At 46.3% G+C, this 20,216-nt stretch overlaps 1 protein-coding gene across 9 annotated transcripts in view; it reads left to right on the forward strand.

Annotated features, from left to right (window-relative positions):
- Nucleotides 1–17,472, forward strand: part of CLPB (ClpB family mitochondrial disaggregase) — a 203,164-nt gene extending 185,692 nt beyond the window's left edge. For 6 of the 9 annotated variants that reach the window (XM_007491041.3, XM_007491042.3, XM_007491043.3 and 3 more), the window contains 7 exons: nucleotides 4,288–4,332; nucleotides 4,777–4,938; nucleotides 13,798–13,954; nucleotides 14,850–14,923; nucleotides 15,006–15,125; nucleotides 15,421–15,525; nucleotides 16,133–17,472. In XM_007491041.3, coding sequence (XP_007491103.1) covers nucleotides 4,288–4,332; nucleotides 4,777–4,938; nucleotides 13,798–13,954; nucleotides 14,850–14,923; nucleotides 15,006–15,125; nucleotides 15,421–15,525; nucleotides 16,133–16,381 — 912 coding nt within the window. In that variant the 3' untranslated portion in view covers nucleotides 16,382–17,472. The remainder of the gene's footprint in view (nucleotides 1–4,287; nucleotides 4,333–4,776; nucleotides 4,939–13,797; nucleotides 13,955–14,849; nucleotides 14,924–15,005; nucleotides 15,126–15,420; nucleotides 15,526–16,132) is intronic. The other 3 variants (XM_056795035.1, XM_056795037.1, XM_056795038.1) reach the window with 1 other exon arrangement.
- The last annotated feature ends 2,744 nt before the right edge of the window (nucleotides 17,473–20,216 follow it).

Raw genomic sequence — 20,216 nt, forward strand, 5'->3', positions numbered from 1 at the left:
CAAAGGTGTTGAAGCACCTGGATTCCAGTCCTGACACTGCTATTATTATCTATGTGACTGAGGGCCTCAGGCTGCTCATCTGTAAAGGGAGTCACTGGGACTAGATGATCTCTTTGGTCCTTTCCCACTCTGAGTCCTGTGAACTTCCCTGAATGTAGCACTTAGAGATTTCCAGTACACCTTCCTTCTCTGCCTTGACAGGAGGAAACTGAAGTTCTGTGCGCTGAGGGAGGCTCGGAGCCATGGCCTCCTGACTCCAGGCTCAGATACTCTGTTGCCCCTCTGCTTGGCAGAGGCTAGGAGATGCCAAGCCTGGAGTCACGCAGATCTGGGCTGAGCCCTGCCTGGCTAGACATTTACCAGACAAGAGACTTCACTGCCTTCTGCCTCTGTTTCCTCATATGTAAAATGAGATTATTAATAACTCCTGCCCCTTCCTAGGTGATTGTAGTGCCTGGCATATAGTAGGTGCTTAAAAAAAATTTTGGTGGATTGAGCTATATAAAGTGCTTTGCCAACCTTAAATGTGTACTATAAGTGCTGGCTATTAGGCGAGTCATACTCCGGTCTCTTCAGTGACTTCCTGACTGGATGACCCTTGACAAGTCATTTAACCCCCATTGCCTAGCCCTTATCACTCTTCTGCCTTAGAACTGATACTTAGTAATGATTTTAAGTAAGAGTTTAAAAAAAAAAAACCCTTGGCTCCATTGCCAGCTTTCCCACCTATTCCATGTGTGACCTTAGCTAAGTGCTTTCTGCTCTCCAGGACTTGATTTTCTCTTCTCAAAAATGGAGAAAACTCATGACTAGCCAACATCAAGGAGAGATTATATCTCCCCTCACTTCCTGTGTCTCTAGGGTCTCTGTAATACTTCTGCCAAGTGGGTCAAAAGCCCTGGCCCACTACTGTAGTGGGAAGACTGTAGAGGCAGTCATCCTAATATCAAGTGCTTGTTTCAGGAGGCCCTCTCCCAGGTGTGTGGTGCCTCTGTGCTACCTCTCTCAGGTGTTGTGGCTGAGAGTGAGCATTCTTCTCCAAGAGAATAAACCTCAGAAGGGCACTTTCATCTGGAGCAGGTCCAGGAGAAAGGGAAACCAGACGAGTCTGTGGGAGGCCGTGGGGCTGTTTAGCCTGGAGAACCATGGCCAGGCATGGAGGGGCTGCCTCTGGAAGAAGGCACACAACAAGGAGCAGTCGGGGGACACCCAACTGTGAGAAAAGTGGCCATGAGCTTCTTATATATGGAGGTTTTAAAAAAGAGAATAAATGACGCCTTTTTGAAAGGAAATCGAGGGCAGAGGCTTAAGCAGATGCCTTTAGGTTCTCTTACAGTGTGGGAGTCTGTGGTTCTCTCTAAGGCTATTAGAAAGGCAGGATTAAAATCCAAGTCTTTATATGAACTGATTCAAAGTGAAGTGAGCAGAGCCAGGAGAGCAGTATATACTGTAACAGAAATGTCATATAATGATCGGCTAGGAAGGACTAAATCATTGTCAGCAAAGCAAGTCTCCAGAGAAAATGCCATCCATGGCCAAAGAAGGAACCTCTGGAGTCTGAGGCAGACCAAGGCATGCCATCTTCCATTATATTCCCTTCATGGATTTTTTATTCTATGTGTGATATGTCTTTTATCAAGACATGAGCAGTATGGAAATACATATTACATGAAAATACTGATATAACCTGTATCAGACTATTTACTGCCTCATTGTGGGAAGGGGGAAAGAGGGAAAGAATCCTAAAATGTTAGAAACAATTGTCAAATATTGTTTCTACATGTAACTGAATTAATTTTACGTTTTCTAGCCAAATCAACTGCTGTTGCCTCTCAGCCAGTCAGCATAAGATTCTGCTCCAAAAGGACTCGTGTCCCTTAGCCTCTGAACAAACATTTATTATCATGCTCCTTGGAAAATCTGACTATTTGACTGAGCAAGGAGTAAAATTAGAATTCAACTCTTTCTTTAAAGACTCTCAGGCATTATCCAGAGCCTTCTGGTCCCATCTACCCCTCCCCATTTTCCTCTCCCTTCTCCCAAGATAAGATCACAGAAGCCTTCTGAGAAAATTAAGACAAGACCTCTAGGAAGAAGTAGCATTTGACTTGGCCTTTCTAGGATGAGTAGAGATTCTAAAGATAGGAAAGGACAGGGCCAGACGTCAGGATCAGCATGAGCAAAACCTAAAACCCAGGGCATCTATGAGATCATGCTTAATCTTTGAGGTTGGCAGGTACTCTATGGGGAATAGAAATGATTGGATGCAAAGCCAGAATCTGAGCAAAAAAAACTATTAAAGATTTTGACGTTTGTGATTGTTATTGTTCAGTTGTTTCAGGCATGTCCAACTCTATAACATGATTTGGAGCTTTTTTGACAAATACACTAGAATAGTTTGCCATGTCTTTCTCTGGGTCATTTTACAGATGAGGAAACAGAGGCAAACAGGGTGAAATGACTTGCACAGGGTCACAATTTTGACTCAGGTCATCCTGACTGCAGGCCTGACACTATTCACACTGTGCCACCTAGCTGCCCAGATGTGTGGTACAGTCAGAGAAAGATCAGTCTAGATTGGAAAGCAGCTGTTGGGACCCAGCTGTGGTCATATAGCACAAATTTATAATGGATGATGGTCACTCCATTTTGTGACTTTCTCCATTAGTGTTGTCCAATAGCCTTAGGGCAAGAATAATGGGATCATAGATCTAGAATTAGAAGCCACCTCAGAGGCAGGACTTGTCCATTTCCTTACACAGATAAAGGAACTAAAGCCCAGGGAGAGTCAACGTCAAAGGTGGGATCTGAACTCAAGCCCTCTAACTCCAGAACCACAGCTCTTTATAATATACTAGAATTAGGTTACAAAGGCTTTAAAAGGACCTGAAATATCACCAAGTTCAGTGTTTTCATTTTGTAGAAGAAACTGAGTCTCACAAGGGAAAAGCCGCTTGGACAGAGTCATATAGACCTCCTCTTCAAATTCCCAGACCCTGCTTCCTTAGTCTCCCTATCTTTGTGTTTGGGCCCAGTGATCCTCCCTGATTTGGGAGAGTAATAGAATGAGACATTAGGTTCTCTAGTGAAGCAGTTTCTTGCCAGCCCAGCCACTAGAGGTAGTAACTTCATGCTTATAGAGCTTTAGTGTTTACAAGGCACATTCTATACAACTACTCTGTGAATTCAGTAGTGTAATGAATTCTGTTATCTCCATTTTGCAGAGAGGAACTTGAAGCACAGAGAGGTTAAGGGATTGGTCACATAGCTAGTAAAGTTTTAGTACTGAAATTTGAACCCAAGTCTCTTGATGCCAAAACCACTTTGGCCAAATTATTCAAATCCCTGTGGTCCCATTTTTTTTATTTAGCTAAAATAACTGGGAGGTGGGGAGGGATACAACTGGATAACTCAGTGGATTGAGAGCCATGCCTAAAGGCATGAGGTCCTGGGGGCAAATCTAGCCCCTGACACCTCATAGCTGTGTGACCCTGGACAAGTCACTTAACCCCCATTGTCTTCTGCCTTAGGACCATTGCACAGTATCCATTCTAAGAGAGAAGGTAAAAGGTGTTTTGTTTTTTGTTTTGTTTTGTTTTGTTTTTTAAGATTCATAGCTGTAGACAAATGAATAATATAGAAATAGGTATCAAGTGATAACATTTGTACAACCCAGTGGAATTGCTTATCAGCTCAGGAAGGGGGGAGGGAAAGAAAATGAATCATGTAACCATAGAAAAATATTTTAAAATTAAAAAAATTTTTAAAGATTTATAGCAATAGATTGGAGCAATTGATCCAGATATTTCTCCACAACCCTCCCTCCCCAATTCCTGGGCCCTATCCTGTGTGTGTGAGCACCTAAGTAGAAGGAAGAGGGTGTCTGAGGCCTTGACAGCCTCCAAGCCCAAGGAGGAGGGTGAAGGGGGGACATGCAGCTCTGGGAGCCCTTGTTCAAAGGAATGATGAGACCCAGTCACTACTTTCAGAATGCATCTCATCCGAAGGGAATTTATAGTGAGACCCAGGGAAAATGACCTGAAATAGCTTGGTTTTGAGCAAAATTTAGGAGGGAAGAGATGATGTTCTAGTTCAAATAGGTAGGGATGAGTGCATTCACTGGATCCAGGGTGAGAATGAGAGTTGATTCTCATGATGGGGTGTGGGAAGGTGAAGGACTAAGTACCATGGACTGGGGCAGGGCTTGGGAGGCCTGGAAGTTGGAGGAAGACCCTCTTCTGCCTTCTCTGCCTAAGCACCTCTCTGTGGTCTCTGGTTTCTATACAGGGCTTCATTCGGCTGGACATGTCTGAGTTCCAGGAGAGGCACGAGGTAAGCAGAAATGTTCATCAGATGGGAAGGAGGGGAAAATGGACGAATCAGGAAGGTTCACATGCCTTTCTCCACTCCCCGGGACTGGACAATGCCAAACATCAGATTCATTCTGAACTTAAAAAGGCCTGAAAAGTTGCCTTATGACTTAGCAACCGTGGTAACTCGGCTGCATTTGGGAGAATGGCAAAAACCACTCTTTGGAGGGAAGCTGCTTTCTCTGGGCCTGCAGTTCCAGGTTTGGGAGGGAGGGGATGATGTGCATCTTATGTGCTGGGCTATCATTTCTGGTAGATTTTCTGGTTTGGGCCTTTGTTGGATTCCTGGCCCCATTCCCCTTTGCTCTGGGGACAAAGTGTTTCAAACATCCCCCCCAAATGTTGTGTTTGAAGCTGTCATCTGTGTTGCCCAGTGGTGACTGTCTCAGCTTTCTCTCCCCACCAGGTAGCCAAGTTCATAGGCTCCCCGCCTGGCTACATCGGCCATGAGGAAGGGGGCCAGCTGACCAAAAAGCTGAAGCAGTGCCCCAATGCTGTGGTACTTTTTGATGAGGTGGACAAAGCCCATCCTGACGTCCTCACCATCATGCTGCAGCTGTTTGATGAGGTGGGAAAGGTGTTGGGGGGAAGAAATGTTGAATGGGAAAGCCCCGAGCTCAGCCCCGTGTTCATGCACCCAAGGGTAGGAGGTAGATTTCTTATCCTGATGCTCCTTCAAGCTAATGTTGGAGCCCAGTGAAGCACCTCAGATATGGAGAGTAGATGGCTGGTTGTTATCTGCCTTTAACAGAAACCTGGAGAGGTTAGAGCAGTCTTCCAGGTCATGCACTAAGACCAAGGTAAAGCTCTCATTCAGAGCCTGTTCTCATGAGCCACTCAGGCCTGCCCTGCCCTGGCCCACATTGAAGCAGCCTCATGGAATTCTTAGGGCAAAATGATTCTTGTGCCTTGTTCTAAACAGGGCTTGGAGGCCTGCTGTGCCAGAGAACCCTGTTGTGAGAGGTTTTCAGTGCCAAACAGAAGAGTCTGTATCTTTCCCTAGCAGGAATAGGGGGAGTCAGCAAAGCTTCCTGATCAGGAAAGCACCCTGGTCAGCCCTAAGCTTTAGAAGTAGTAAGGAGGATGGATTGGAAAGAGGCAGAGGCTTTCCTGATCTGGCTCTGGCCTCTCCCCAGGAGAGGCAACAAGGGCCTGACGCAGGGGGTAGTTGGGGGAAGTAGAGAGAAGGGAGTGTGCAAAAGAGATTGTAAGAAGGGAGAATCAACAAGATGTGGCATGTATTTGCAGATAGAGGACAGGGAAGAATAACCTAAGAAACCCCCTAGGATGGCACAGACATGAGAAGCCAAGCCAGGACTGAAACCTAGGACTTTGTTACCGCCATGATTACCTACCATCTTCCCCTCTTTCCATGTCTTTTTGGGCCTGATTCAAGATACACAAGATGGGTGAGAAGGAAGCCCGCTCTTCAGTGTCAGCAGCCTAGCCATCGGTGAAGTTCCCAGACTCCTGGGACTCCTGCCTCTGTATGGAGGCGACCCTCCTCCTACCCTGCCTTCCCTAGTGGCTTCTCAGAAGCATCAGGAATACATTGTGATGCTGAGCAGCTTACAAAATGCTCTCCTGTGAGGGAAAGAAGGAGTGAGGGCCTTTGTCTCACAGAGGATAAACAGGGACCCAGCTTGCTCAGGCCTGGCCAGGGGCCACAGAGCCAGTAAACAGCATCCCAGGGCCCTGAGTCCGGTGTACTTTCCACATTGTAGTACCTCACTGAAGCTTACTCTGAGGTCATAAAACTATATTCAGTGAGTCTTTTTCATAACATTGTTCTCCTGAAACCAATCACCCACTGTCACACCGTCCACCCTTGTCATTTGCCATTCCCAGTGGGGGCAGAGCTTGCTCACTGCACTGAGATAGGCCTCCGGGATTCCTTCCAGGGGGTGCTGTCAATAGGCAATCGCTGTTCTAGGGTAGATTTGGGCTCGTGGTTGATGAGGCCCTTCTAGGTTCTTTCCTATAAATTATCTCCTCAGAACTTTGGGCTCGGCAGAGCTTGTTATCCTTATTTTACAGAGGACTAAGTGGAGACCCTGAGGAGAGAAAGAATGCTCTCATGATCACTCTAGTGAGTGGCACAGTGGAGATGCAGCCCAGGTCCCTTTCTCCTTCCCACTGCCCCCTGGAGACAAGCAGGAGCTGGCCTCCCCTCTCACTGCTTCATGACACTCTAAATGCAGCTCTGCCTTCCCGGGGCTCTCCCAGCCATGCCTCTGGATGTCCACCCGGCTGCACAAGTAGGATAGGACCCCTCCCTTCACTCAGCATATCCCTTACCCAGGAGGCCAGGCCACAGGTCAGGCAAGGAGCCCGCCTGCAGCCCCCTTTCCAGCCCTCCAGAGAAAAGACTAGAGCTGGGCAAAGGCAGCTGCTAAGAAAGAGGCCGCTCCAACAGCTGGTGGCTGAAATGCAATTAGCCAATTAGTGTTCTTCGTGTGAAATACAATTAGTGTCGGCACATATAACTCCTCTCAGCCTTCCTTGGTAGCTAGCTCCCTCAGGCTGTTTCCTTGGCCTTGTAAGCCCCCACCCCAACCCATGGACTATTTTTGGGGACACACACACACTCCATCCCCAACCAGGCCCCTCCTTTGAAGGAGATACAATAGTCTAGTGGAAAGAGCACCAGCTCTGGTTCACATCCAGCCTCTGATCCCAACCCACCTTCATGACCCTTAGATGAGTCACTGATCTTTTGTCAGTGGCCTCAGTTTCCTCTTCTGTAAAATGAAAGGTTAGACTCTGAAGTCCCTCCAAGCCCTCTATATGAACCTTTCAACAGATTTAGATGGCAGAACTGGCACTCATACCAGGTCTCCTAAATCCAAATTTATTGATCTTTATCCAATGCAACATCAAGTGAGATAACAAATGTACAGCATCTTTAATGGTGAAGTCCTACAAAATATGAGCAGTTTGCCAAGGCTCTTTTGGGGGGTTAGAGTATCAGGCAGAAATAGGTCCAGCAGAGAAACAGCCTGACCCAGAGCTGCCTTTTTCATACAGCCACCCCTACCCCTCCCTTCCCTTTAAGGATTAATATCGCAATTGTTTCTTGCATAGATCACCCGCCCAGCAGCTCAATGTGAAATCAATTCCTGTAGCGCAGTTTTGACAGGCCAATAACCTCAGTGCTCATCGCCAGCCCCCACCCAGGATTTGTGTCCTCGGCTGGGTAGGCAGACAGCCCCCGGGACTGGGACGGATGGGGCCTGAGCTGTTTGTTTGGGTGGTTTTTTTATTGCCCAGGAAAATGAGTCTTTGCAAAGGTTCCCATGTCAGCTGCTACAGGAACATTAGGAATGGTGAACGTCACCCCTTGGAGCCGTCACACAGCACCTGCGCCCCCTCCCTGCTCGGCACAGTGGCAGGCTCTGCTGCTCTACCAAGCTCTTAAAATGAAATTGCTACTTGGTTATTGCTCCAGCCAGAGCCAGAGGGGTGTGACCTCACTGGGCAGCAAGGGGGCTTCTGCAGAAAGTTTGGAACACATAGATCTCTTCCCTTGGGGTACAGGGAGAGCTTTCGAGGGTGACTGGCCTAATTTCAGGCCAGCCAGTCAGTAATAACAATAACTCCTATTTCTGTAGACCTAACAGGACATTTTCCACAGCAGCCTTTGCAAGAGTGAACACAAAAGTAACTGTCCCCATTATGCAGATAAGGAAACTAAGGTTTGGGGAAATGAAAGCATGCCACCATTTTAAGACTGGGAGAGACCTGTAGTGTAACTTAAAATTTAACAGAAAGCCCCTCCATGATATCTTTGGCATACCATATGATGCAGTAAGACCCACAGAAAGGCACTTCCCACCAGCTCCCAACATATCACTTTTTACTTTTGGATAGCTCTCATTATTAGGAAGATTCTCCTATATCCAGCCTAAATCTACTCTTCTGCAACTTTTGTGCATTGTTCCAAGATGTGCAGTTGGGTACCAAACAGAATAATCCTTGTCCCTCTTTCACAGAACAACCTTTTATGTACTTGAACTCATCCTTGGGGCACTTCTCTAGAGGCTTCCCTCTAAGTTCCAAATCCCTGGGTCTAGTCTTCTTGTCCTGTCATTTAGCCTACATCCCCATCCTTCCTGCAAGACTGGCTTTAGAGATTATGAGGCTCTTTGCTAACACATAGGATTCCTGTGTACCATCCTGCATCTGTGGCACACCCCAATCCACCAGTTCAGCACCATGGCCCAGAAAGGAAAGGAATGAGATTAGTTTGGTATGAAAATCTGTTCTTGTTCAAGCCAGCAATCATCATTTCTCTTCTAAATGCTCACAGATCATCCTTTTAACTCCAGATTTCTTCCAGAGATTGGAGTCAAGCTCCCTGGTCTGTGTGGTTCATTTTATTCCCCTTTTTGAATATTGATATATTTTTCTTCTCTGTTCCTACAACTGCCCTGTTCTCCATAATCTTTCAAAAACCTCTCCAATAATGCTCAGCAATAACATTTACCAGTTTTTATAGTGGAATGTGTGCTTGAGTGGGAAGACATCTCTAAAACAGGGACAGCAATGCCTGTGGTACTTAGCTCACAGGCTAGTTGTCAGGATCAAGTAAAACATGGTATGAATGTGACCCACTGTTATTATCCTGGGAATAGAGTTCATTCATATTTGGTGACCTTAATGACATCCAGGGAAGTTACATGCTCTCTCATCATATTATTTCTGGCCAAAAACCCAGAAGTAAGAATCTCGTAGTTCTGCCCCTTACCATGATTTATCCCACCCCATGCATTGGTCCTATCTCTTTTTTGGTTTTCCTCTTCTCTCCAACATAGTTTTTTTAAACTCTTTTTGTTATCCTTATATTATTTTTATGGGGATCATGCCACTCTTTTGTGTTCATTCTTCATTAAATGCTCTTAATTCCATCTTCTATCCATGCCTTTTTTAAGTCTCAATTTGTCAGAGTTCCCTGTGCATCCACATCCATCTCTTTAGACAACTCCCCTAATCTTCCTCTTTGGAATGATCTCTTTGTTTTCAGAATTTCATTATTGTGAACCTCTCATCCATCTTGGGCTTATTTAGGCCACAGGATCCTTCTTATTCTTTCTCTGAACCCCAAAATCTAAGGTACATAATCCAGTTGTGCCCAACTTTCTTTGTCTTCTCTATCATAAATTCTAAGCTAAAATAATTACTTCTTTCATTTTTGTATCAGAAATCAGGTCCTCCTTGTAGGTTAGAATGAGGCTTAGAAAAGAATTTCAAACTTTTTTGAAGAATGAGTTGCCCAGGGTTGCCCTAAAAGAGCCTAGATTTCAAGAGTCAGATCCTAACTTGAAGGCCAGGACTCCTTCAGCATCACCATACTGTCTCCCTGCCCTGAGCCGCACAGACACCAGAAGAGCAGAAAGAAAGAAGACCTCACCAGTGTTATCTCCCTGCCTGCCCATTCCAAATCACTTCTGATTTGGATACCTCATTTCTGATAGGCATAGATGGCAGAATATCTAAAAACCCACATTGATACCAGTAAATCCCACCACTTCACAAAGGAAGAAAAATGATCCCCAGCAAGAAAAAAAAAGTCTTCCTACAAGTGCTATAGCCCACTAATGGCAAGGCCAAGACTAGAACTCAGATCTCCACACTCTTACCTCCAGGCTCTTAAACTTTCATATTTCCAATTTTTTTTTCTTTCAAGGGCTGCAAAGTACCACAAACTCTCCATTCACCAGAGTGAAATGGGGCAGGCCAACATCTTGTCACCTCTCTATTTGACTTTCTCCAAATCCACCCCCCCACCACCACCAATTCCCTGGGAAGGATCTAAGGCATAGTGCAGGTAGCAGAAGGCCCCTCTGAATGGAATTAAATGTCCAGCTAAGCCCAGGAGTACCAGAGACTGTCAGCCCAGGAAGTGACATAGAGCATAGAATGTATACCTCAATATTTCATGAATCTAGGGGAAGGAGGAGGATTCCCTCCACATCTTAGTTAGCATCTAAGGGTGATTGTTGCCAATCAGCTTTTCCACCTGCAGCCAACCTGGAATGAGCTTTTCCCTAAACTTCCTAGACAACAGGCTCAGTCTATATTGACAGGTCCTCTCTTCAAGCTTTTCCAGCTTTCCCTTCTGTTAGCCCAGGATTACCATGAGGTGTCACAGTAGGATGTCAGTTGATGAGAATGCCACTGGATAGGACAGTAGGAAGCCAAGGATTTCATTCCTACAAAGGCTATAGAACATAGAATATCAGAGGTGAGAAGGCCTCTAGAGTATATGGTACCAGGGGTGGAAGGGATCTTAGACTATCTAAACCCACTTCTTTATTTTGCAAAGGAAAAATCTGAAACTTGGGAAAAGGCCTTGTCCCAAATCTCTCCATCAGTGGCAGGGCCAAGGCTAGATTGAAGACCACCTGACTTCCAATGAGCCCATGTGGTCAGGCCCTCAGTACCCAAAATTGAGCTCAGTTCCATCAAAGAAACATCGCTTAAGCACTTAGCATGTATCAAATGTTAGGTTTGTCCCTCAGTACAAAGAAGAAATGCACAGTCCTTGCTCTGTAGGAGCTTACATTTGGGAGTGAAGGAGAAAGGAGGTAGCATGATGAACAATAAAAGGTGGAATGGGATAGGGGTTAAGGGGGGATCCAGAAATTAGCTCCCGGAAAATTAAATGTATGAGACCCACTTGAGCTGTGGAAGAGAACGTTGCATGGAGGGGGTAGTTAAAGACTGGTGTGGGGACATTGCACTCAAGATGTAAGGGAAATAAAAGCATGTCTTGTATGTGTGAACACACAAAGGAAGGAGACAGACAACGCCAAACTGCGGAGGACATGAAGGGCATTGTTGAGAAATGAGACCAGAAGGGAAAGTTGAAGCCAAGTTGTAGAGCTCCTGCGATGCCAGGTGGAAGTACTTCATTTGTATGTTAGCCTGTAATCAGTAGGGGAAAAAGGAAGGAGTTTGAGCAAGGAAGTGATATGGGTAGATCTATGTGTAAGAAAGATTGCTCAGTCCTCGGACTGGAAGAAAGGAAGACCAGAGTCAAGGAGATCCACAAGTAAATCTCAGCCTCAATGTCCATTACTACCTCTTCTGCACTCTTCAGTCAAACTGGCCTCTGTTCCTCACACATGATAGTTCCATTTCCAAGCTCCTGCCTTGGCACTAGCCATCCACCTGCTTGGAGTCAAGTCAGCAAGCATTTATTAAGCTGGGAATCTAAACAAAAGCAAAAGGAAAGATAGTCCCCCCCATTCTCAAGGAATATACACTCTAATGGGAGGAAGATCACACCTAAAAGGGAGCTAGAAAAACAGCCTGTGATGGTGGGAGAAAGCTTGCTGAAGAAGGCAGGAGTAACCAGGGGAGCTGGAAGGGAGTAAAGATGGCTGGTCTGGACATGTCCTCAAAGTGGAAGCTCCAAGAGGAACTTGATCAATGAATGGGAATGAGACAAAGGGACAGACATGTTTTCCAGGCTGAGAAGGATGAAGGGAAAGATTGGCATGCTCCCTCCTCACCTCCACCTCAGAGAAGCCCTCTCTTCCTTCAAGGTGCAACTTAAACACCACCTTCTACAGGAAGCTTTTCTCCCTCTGTTTAACTACTTTCTTTCTATTTAACTGTATTTGGTATATACTTAAATATGTCCTCATCTCCCTCTTTTGAATTGAAATTTTCCCATTTTTGATAGCTGTGTCTGGTGCCTAGCCCAGTGCATACTTAGTACTTGTTAACTGATTGAACAAAGATGAGGGCCCGAATGAGCACAGTAGTGCCACAGTCCTGGAGAGAACAGGACAAGTGGCAAAGACTGTGGAGAGGTAAAACTGAGTGCCAATAGTAAGTGCATACAGGAGTTGGAAGGACAGAGAACATTCAAAGAAGATTCCAAGGCTCAGGGATGCCTGGCTTAATGGAAGGATGCTGGCATCGTCAAGACTGGCAAGGCATTAGGACAAGATGGGTTTAGATGGAAATAGAATGAATTCTACATCAGATGAGTTGAGTTTTGAGGCTACACTGGAACATCCCAGGGAAAGAGAGCTCCTTCCTGGCTGGATTGTGGGGAAAATTAGTAAAGTCTTTCTGGACAAGGCCAGACCCGAGCTGGGCCTCAGGAGCCAGAAGTCAGGGCTAGACAGCACCAGTGCCCCAAATCTAATGACTGAAATTTCCTCATGTCTTGATTGCAATATCTCTCCCCATCCCCAATCTTTCCTTTAAGACCAAATTTGGGTGCCACCCCCTCCATGCAGCCATCTTTTCCACAGTTCAGGTTAGTCACTTTTACCTTCAATTTCCTGAGAGCTAATTTCTGGATCCCTCCTTGGCCTCTACCCTATATTCCACCTTTTATGCCCCAAGTCTACAGACCGAAGGAGGGCTCTTTCCCTCTTCTGCCAACCCACCAGGAGCCTACTGAAACTTGTATTCAGCCCCTTCCTTCTCTGTCATCCATCCCAGCTCACCCTTGTCAGCATGTGCTGTCCACTTCCTTCATCTTACTTTCTTTGTAACCTAATAACTGAAAGTTGTCAGGGGAAACCAGGTAAGCAGACTTGTCAGATCAGTAACCTTGGTGTACTCTCCCTTCTGAGGCAGAAGGCCCTGGTGCTGGAGGCTCTGAGCTTTTCTCCTCCAGAGTGAAGACCAAGAGACAAAGCCTTTCTGTTTTCCCTCTGAAGTTCTGTGCCTGAGATTGCTGCCAGATAACGAGGCTTTACTGTCATTTTCTGTGATTCTGTAATGACCCAAATGCCAAATGCCAGTGATTTGATTTGTAATGCCTATAATTAGTTCTGTCCACTTGATGGAGACAGAGCTACTATAGTGGGGGAGTCTGTAGTCTGAGTGGGGTGCCCCTATTCTGAGGAAGAAGTTGAGCCCCCTCCCCCAACCTTAGGCAAGGACCTACTTTAGGAAGTATGAACAGAGAGAGAAACATGGAGCAGCCAGAGTGCCTGGCACATAGTAGGCACTTAAGAACTTATTAAGAGGGCAGCTGGGTAACTCAGTGGATTGAGAGTAAAGCCTAAAGACAGGAGGTCCTGGGTGCAAATCTGGCCTCAGACACATCCTAGCTGTGTGGCCCTGGGCAAGTCACTTAACCCCTAACCCTTACCACTCTTCCTGTATTGGAATCAATACACAGGATTGATTCTAAGGCAGAAGGTGAGGGTTTTAAAAATAGTAATCAGTACTTGTTAATGGGAGAAGGAAAAGGAGCCAAACAGGTAACCATCCATCCATAAGATCCATGGTGTTTCTAAAGGGATTGCAGTGGTCCTATGTAAGTGGAATGAGGCTGAGAAGGCTTTCCAGCAGAAGTGAGTATTGAGACACATAAAATAAGTCTCAGCGGAAAGGGTCAGGAATGAATTTCCTGATCCCTAACCTGTGGCATTTGGGGTGGGGCTTGCTGCCACAGGGCCGCCTAACAGATGGGAAAGGGAAGACCATTGACTGCAAGGACGCCATCTTCATCATGACATCCAATGTGGCCAGTGAAGAGATAGCCCAGCATGCCTTGCAGCTTCGCCAGGAAGCCCTGGAGATGAGCCGAAATAGGATTGCTGAGAATCTCGGTATGGACTGGGCCTCAGCAGCGTAGGGCTGTGGGCAGCATGGGGGGGAAGCAGGGTCTTCATCTTCCAGTGTGTAATAACTCTCCGAGGTCCGGCTCTCCTGAGGGAGTACAGCACAGTGCCAGCTGCATGCAGAGTATTATTCTAGGCATCATGAAGGGATACAACCTGGAAATCCCAGTGTTGGAATTTCAAGGATTGCTAGTCTTTAAGATTATTGATGCCTGGGACAGCTGGGTGGCTCAGTGGATTGAGAGCCAGTCCTGGAATCAGTAGGACCTGGGTTCAGTTTTGGCCTCAGACACTTCCTAGCTGTGCCATTTACCTAGCCCTTCTGCCTTAGAATTATTTTGAAGACAGAAAGTAAGAGTCATTAAAAAAAAATTGATTATTGATGCCTCTGGTTAATTCGGGCACATTATCCAAGAGAAGTGACAGAGCCCCTGCTGTAAAGGGAGAGGCACTGCCCCTCTCCTCAAGGAGGCCCTGGTTTAAGTGAGAGATAATCACCAGAAACAAAAATTCAGTGACAAATGTCTTCAGTAATTGCCTGTGGTCATTGAGGGACAGGATGAAGTCAGAGCTTATACAGGACAATTAGAAAACAAACTGTCTCTCTGGGAAGGACTCCAGGAGCAGGAAGTAGGCATCAGATGGGTACAAAGGCCAGAAGCAAGGAAGTGTATTAGGCAGGACGCTGCCTGCCGACTTCCTACATCAAGATCCACACTCTGTGATCTCCTCCCTCTGTAACCAAGGCCTGGCCTAGCCTCCCTACTAGCCAGGGACTTGGGAAGTACCAATTCAGTTCCTTAGATCATGCAGGACTTTTAATTCCCAGAGCATCCCTGGGCCTGTTCAGGACAGAGTGGACAATTTCTTCCCTTTCTCACAGGGGATGTCCAGCTGAGTGACAAGATCACCATCTCAAAAAACTTCAAGGAAAATGTGATCCGACCAATCCTAAAGGTATCGAGCAAAACCACAGGTGAATCCCCTGGCCTTGTCTCCTCCCTACAACCTAAGCTAAACTCTCCCATCTCTTTCCCAGGCCCATTTCCGGAGGGATGAGTTTCTAGGCCGGATCAATGAGATTGTCTATTTCCTTCCCTTCTGTCATTCAGAGCTAATCCAACTGGTCAACAAGGAGCTGACCTTCTGGGCAAAGAGAGTAAGAGAGGGGTGTTGGGGGAAGCCATTCTTGAGGTGGGGCCAGGTCATAGGAACTAGAGGGAGATGGGATGGCTCCCTAGCCCAGGCTTTTCTTGCTTCTTGAGAGTCTTTTTCAAAATTGTGAGGTCAACCTAAGAGCTCCCAATGTCACAATCCCTCGAGTTTTTGATGGAAACAAATGAGACACAAGTATACTATTCCAATGAACAAAAAGCTAGGAGGAGAAAGATTCTGGTCAGTGAGGTTCTTATTCCCTTGTTGGGGCCCCATATTTTTGTCCTTGTCTTTCACAGGCCAAGCAGAGACACGATATCACACTGCTTTGGGACCGAGAGGTGGCAGATGTGTTGGTCGATGGTTACAACGTTCATTATGGCGCCCGTTCCATCCGACATGAGGTGAGGTCTTAGGCCCAAAATCTTCCATAATAGAGATGTGACGTCGTCATTGTGAGTGCTCCTTCCAGTGCAGCTCAGAAACCTTCCTCCCCTCAATAGATGGTTTTGTGGGGTTGTTGATGCCCTGTTCATGCAGGTGATAGGACCTGACCCACAATTGTTAGGGAAAGAGGTGGTACAACCAAGGATTGCAGCCAAGTTAGGGCTCTTGAGCTCTCTCCTATGGAACCTCCAGCCCACAGGAGGCATCCAACCCCTGGAAGGGGAGCAGCTCTCTGTAGCCCCTAATCCTCCTGAATTCCCAGACCACCGGTTGGGAAAGATACTGGTGTGTGACTCCTGGATGTCTGGAGCCATAAGGATCAGAATTGGGATCTCACCCCTACCCTTTACTAGTCTTGAACAAGTCACTTGATCCTCTGAGCCCCGTGTCCCTCATCAGCGGGAGGTGCTATGTGGAGACTGCCAGTCTTCCAGGGGAGTACTTTGTTTAGCTGAAAATGGGGTTCCCTGAGGCACCAGGGAGACCCCCAGGCTGGGGTGGGCATGGCTAGACTGGGGTCAGCCTAGGGATGGAGATGTATGAAGGTGAATAATGCCTCTGCAGGTGGAACGCCGAGTTGTGAATCAGCTGGCTGCTGCATACGAGCAGGACCTGCTTCCAGGAGGCTGCACCCTAAGAATCACCGTGGAAGACTCAGACAAGCAGCTCCTAAAGACACCTGAGCATGCCTCCCCCCAGTCAGAGAAGCGGCCACCCAAGCTTCGGCTGGAGATTGTGGACAAGGACAGCAAGAGCCGCAAGCTGGACATCCGGGCACCCCTGCATCCCGAGAAAATCTCCTATACACTCTAGTGCTGGGGATGGGCCTGGCCCCAAGCCCTCCCCCAAGCGAGGCCCAGCCTGACTGTACCGCGCCCCCCCAAAAACAATAAAATCCGGTCGGATGTGGCTCCTGAGACCAGTCCACCCCCCTCCCCGCTGAGCCCAGGAGGGCCAGAGCCCAACCCCCAAGACATAGGGTGGTGGGTGGGAGAAGCTGCTACTACTGGAAATCTTCCTGTCCTTTCAGTTCTAGGGCAGGGACGGTTTCTTTACACCCTTTCAGGACTCTGGATTTATTTATTTGATTCTTTATCTAGTATATCCATAGCCAGGTTCCAGCTTTCACCCCAGAACAGTTAGGACTCCCAGGAGAGGGTTCCAGACAGTCTCTTATCCCCGCCATTCTCATAGAGCCACCAAGGGAGGGCCCTGGCTGATCTCCCTTCTCCATCCTCATCATTTGGGGCTCTAGAGGACAAGAGAGATGGCTGAGACCATTCCCATTTTTCCTTCCCCATGCACTACCACCCAACAGACAAATATGCAGACAAATAGAGGTCCCACTCCTGGCTCCGGGGGAGCACAGGCTTCCTGGAGACAAGGTGAGGTGAACCCCACAATGCCTAAAGGCCCAATCTTGGGACAGTTAAGTTACCAGGAAACTCAAGAATGTTGGGGGGAAATTAATCTGCAGGATTAAGTCAGCTAGTCCAGGTAGTATCTCCCCGCTCTGAGCAGTGCCTTCCACAAAGCTGTCCCTGGGACCAGTGGGCAAGAAAGGGCTCTGTGCCAGTTTCATGCCCCGGGTGCTGGAAGACCAGGATTTACACTTCATCTCCCCCATCCCTAGGACAGGTCAGGTTCCTCCACTGTGAGATGGGATGGATAGGAATGACAGAATGTGAAGGGCAAAGGGAATCCTGGGAGATGCTGGCCATGAGTGGGGAAAGTAAGGGACCACGGGGAGCATGCGGAGTGTGATTTGTGTGAGGAGAGAATCAGTGAGGGACAAGAGGGACTGGGCAGCTCAAGTGGCTGCTGAGAGCAGCCAGGCTCAGTAGGATTCAGGGTCTGCTCTTGTCCACTTTGAGTCTTCCTTAAATAAATGTCTTCCAAATGCAGCTTGGGTCTTTTGGTCATGAGCCGCACACCCTTTGCCGCTTGTTCCACCATTGCTAAAGCACCTCCACGCAGAGGCCTGTGGCCAGGAGGCAGAGGAGATGGAGACACCTCACTTCAAGTGTGAGGGCAAGACGCCAGCACAGCTACGATAGATTGTGAGGTCTAAATGCTCTAAGAGATCTGAAGGAAAAGTTGTTGCCCATTGGGAGGGTCAGGGGCCACTTCCCAGAGCAAGTGGCATTAAAATTGGGCATTGAAAGACCAGCACCGTCCCATCCAAACAGGCCTGTAGCATTGTCCTAGACACCCAGGGCTCCTGAGCCTGCCGTAGTGGGACATCCCTGGGGTGCAGCTGAAGGATAAGAGGCCCCAAGCCCTGCTTTCTAGGAGCGAGCAAGCAAGCTAGCTCACTACAGACTTTTACATCTAAACATTGAGCCTATGAATACATCTCCAGTCTAGATAAAAATTGAGCACCTATGTGGTAAAACAAAGCTAGACTTGAGAATTCAAATCCTGCCTCATACTAGACAAGTCCCTTCCTTTCTCCTAGTCTCAATTTTGTTGTCTCTGTAATTGGTATAATAGCAACTACTTTGGAATGTAAGCTCAATTGAGTTCCCAGAAAGTGTGTTGTGAGCCTTAAGGCACCTGTGTAAATACTGGCTGTTCTATTTGGACCCTCACAAAATCCCATCTCTCAGACCTGCACTTAAAATCGAAGACATTCCTGCTACCAGAACAAAAAGGTACTTTTCATTTGTGACAGCCACTTAGCCCAGACAAACCCCTCCCCCTCCAAGGAAAAAGATGGGAGGCCTCCCCAAAAATAGGCCCAACTGTGTGGCTCCCTCATTGGGGTGGCAGGTAGACGCAGCAACAGATCTGCATTCTGGATGAGTGGCTTTTTGCCCTTTAATCAGGAGGCAGGACGGCTAGCTATAAAAGTGAACTGGGTTAGCATCCTGCTGAATACCTCAGTTTCTCAGGAATTGGAATTCTGAGCTCCAGAGGACTTCAGGGACTATCAGATTCAACCCTGTTGTTTTACAAATGAGGAAATGGGCTCACAGAAAGGGAGACACCCAAGCTCTCAAAGATGGCCAATGTAAAAAAAAAAGTCTTAATGGCTTAAAATGGCCAAAGAAAAACAGTAAAGATGACTGTCTTCTCACATGCCTGAAAAAGTGGTGCCCTGGTGCCCAAAAAATTCTTGCTTCTAATCAAAACCCTAATCATGACCTCTGTAAGAATTAAAAGTAATCTCAAATAATAAAATATATTTTAAGAGATTTATTAATGATCAATTAGAAATAAAGGAATAAAAGGGATACAAAATAAATACTACATGCTCATGGTTGATTAGCCATTAAAAAATACCCACCCACCACAGCCAAGCTGCCGACAGGGCCAAAAAAAGAGCGGGACCCTCCACATCCCAGCCTAATATCCCCTGTCTACAGGAAGTACATAATGATAGGAAGTCAGTGTGCTCTCAGGAAATGTAGTTCTTTTTTAGGGTAACAGATTTTCAATTATACACCTCTGACCCTGACTCCAGGCACCCTAGATTTTGGCACCTGAGCCTGCTTACCTCCCAAGTTTCCAGAAGTTGCCATCCTTGATTCCTAATTATTCCCCTGACCCTGCCATCACCATCTTCCAGTTCACATGACATTCCTCCAGAACATTATTCCTTTTAGCACAATAGCATTCCAACACCAAAAGATGTGTGGTATTGATTCTAAGACTGGAGATGTGTTAAAAACAAGCATTTCACTGAGAAGGTAACCATCAATTGGGGAATGGCTGAACAAGTTATGGTGTATGAATGGAATGGAGCACTGTTGTATTATAAGAAATGATGAAAGTGACCGTTTCATAAAAATCTGGAAAAATTTATATGAACTGATGCAAAGTGAAGTGAGCAGAACCAGAAGAACAGTTTAAGCAATAATAGCAATATTGTGAAGACAAAAGAATGTTGAACGTTATACACAAAGATGGATACACTGTGGTACAACCAAATATAATGGACTTCTCTACTAACAGCAATGCAATGATCCAGGACAATTCTGAGGGAATTATGAGAAAGAACACTATCCACATCCAGAGAAAGAACTGTGGGAGTGGAACACAGAAGAAAAACAACTGCTTGATCACATGGGTTGATGGGGATGTGATTGGGGATGTAGACACTTGAGTGATCATCCTAACACAAATATTAATAATATAGAAATAGGTTTTGATCAATGACCAGTGGAATTGCTCATTGGCTCTGAGAGGGGGAAAGAACATGAATCATGGAATCATGGGAAAATATTGTAAAATAAATAAATTCAAATTTGAAAAAAAAATCAATAGCACATTTTGGTTCCAAGGCGGAAGAAGAGCTCTAAGGACTAAGCAATTGTAGTTAAGTGACCTGCCCAGGGTCCTAGAACTAGGAAATGAAATATGTTTTTGAAGTATACAGAAAAGAACAGCACAGACAAATAAGATAGTTTTGAAAGTTACATATTAAATTATTGTACATATAAAAAGAAAAGCAAATGACAATGGAAATGCGGTTTCATGCACTCTTCAACCTCTTATTTGGTATATATGGAAATGTTCTTTCTATCTGATGCTGAAGTTCAGTCTGTTTAAATGGGGGGAGGGGGGATTGACTTGCCCAAGGTCACTCAGCAAGTTACAGGGCTAAAACTGGAGCATTTCTCACTCCAAATTCAATCATTTGTGC

This window comes from Monodelphis domestica, chromosome 4 (assembly GCF_027887165.1).
Source record: "Monodelphis domestica isolate mMonDom1 chromosome 4, mMonDom1.pri, whole genome shotgun sequence".
NCBI lineage: Eukaryota > Metazoa > Chordata > Mammalia > Didelphimorphia > Didelphidae > Monodelphis > Monodelphis domestica.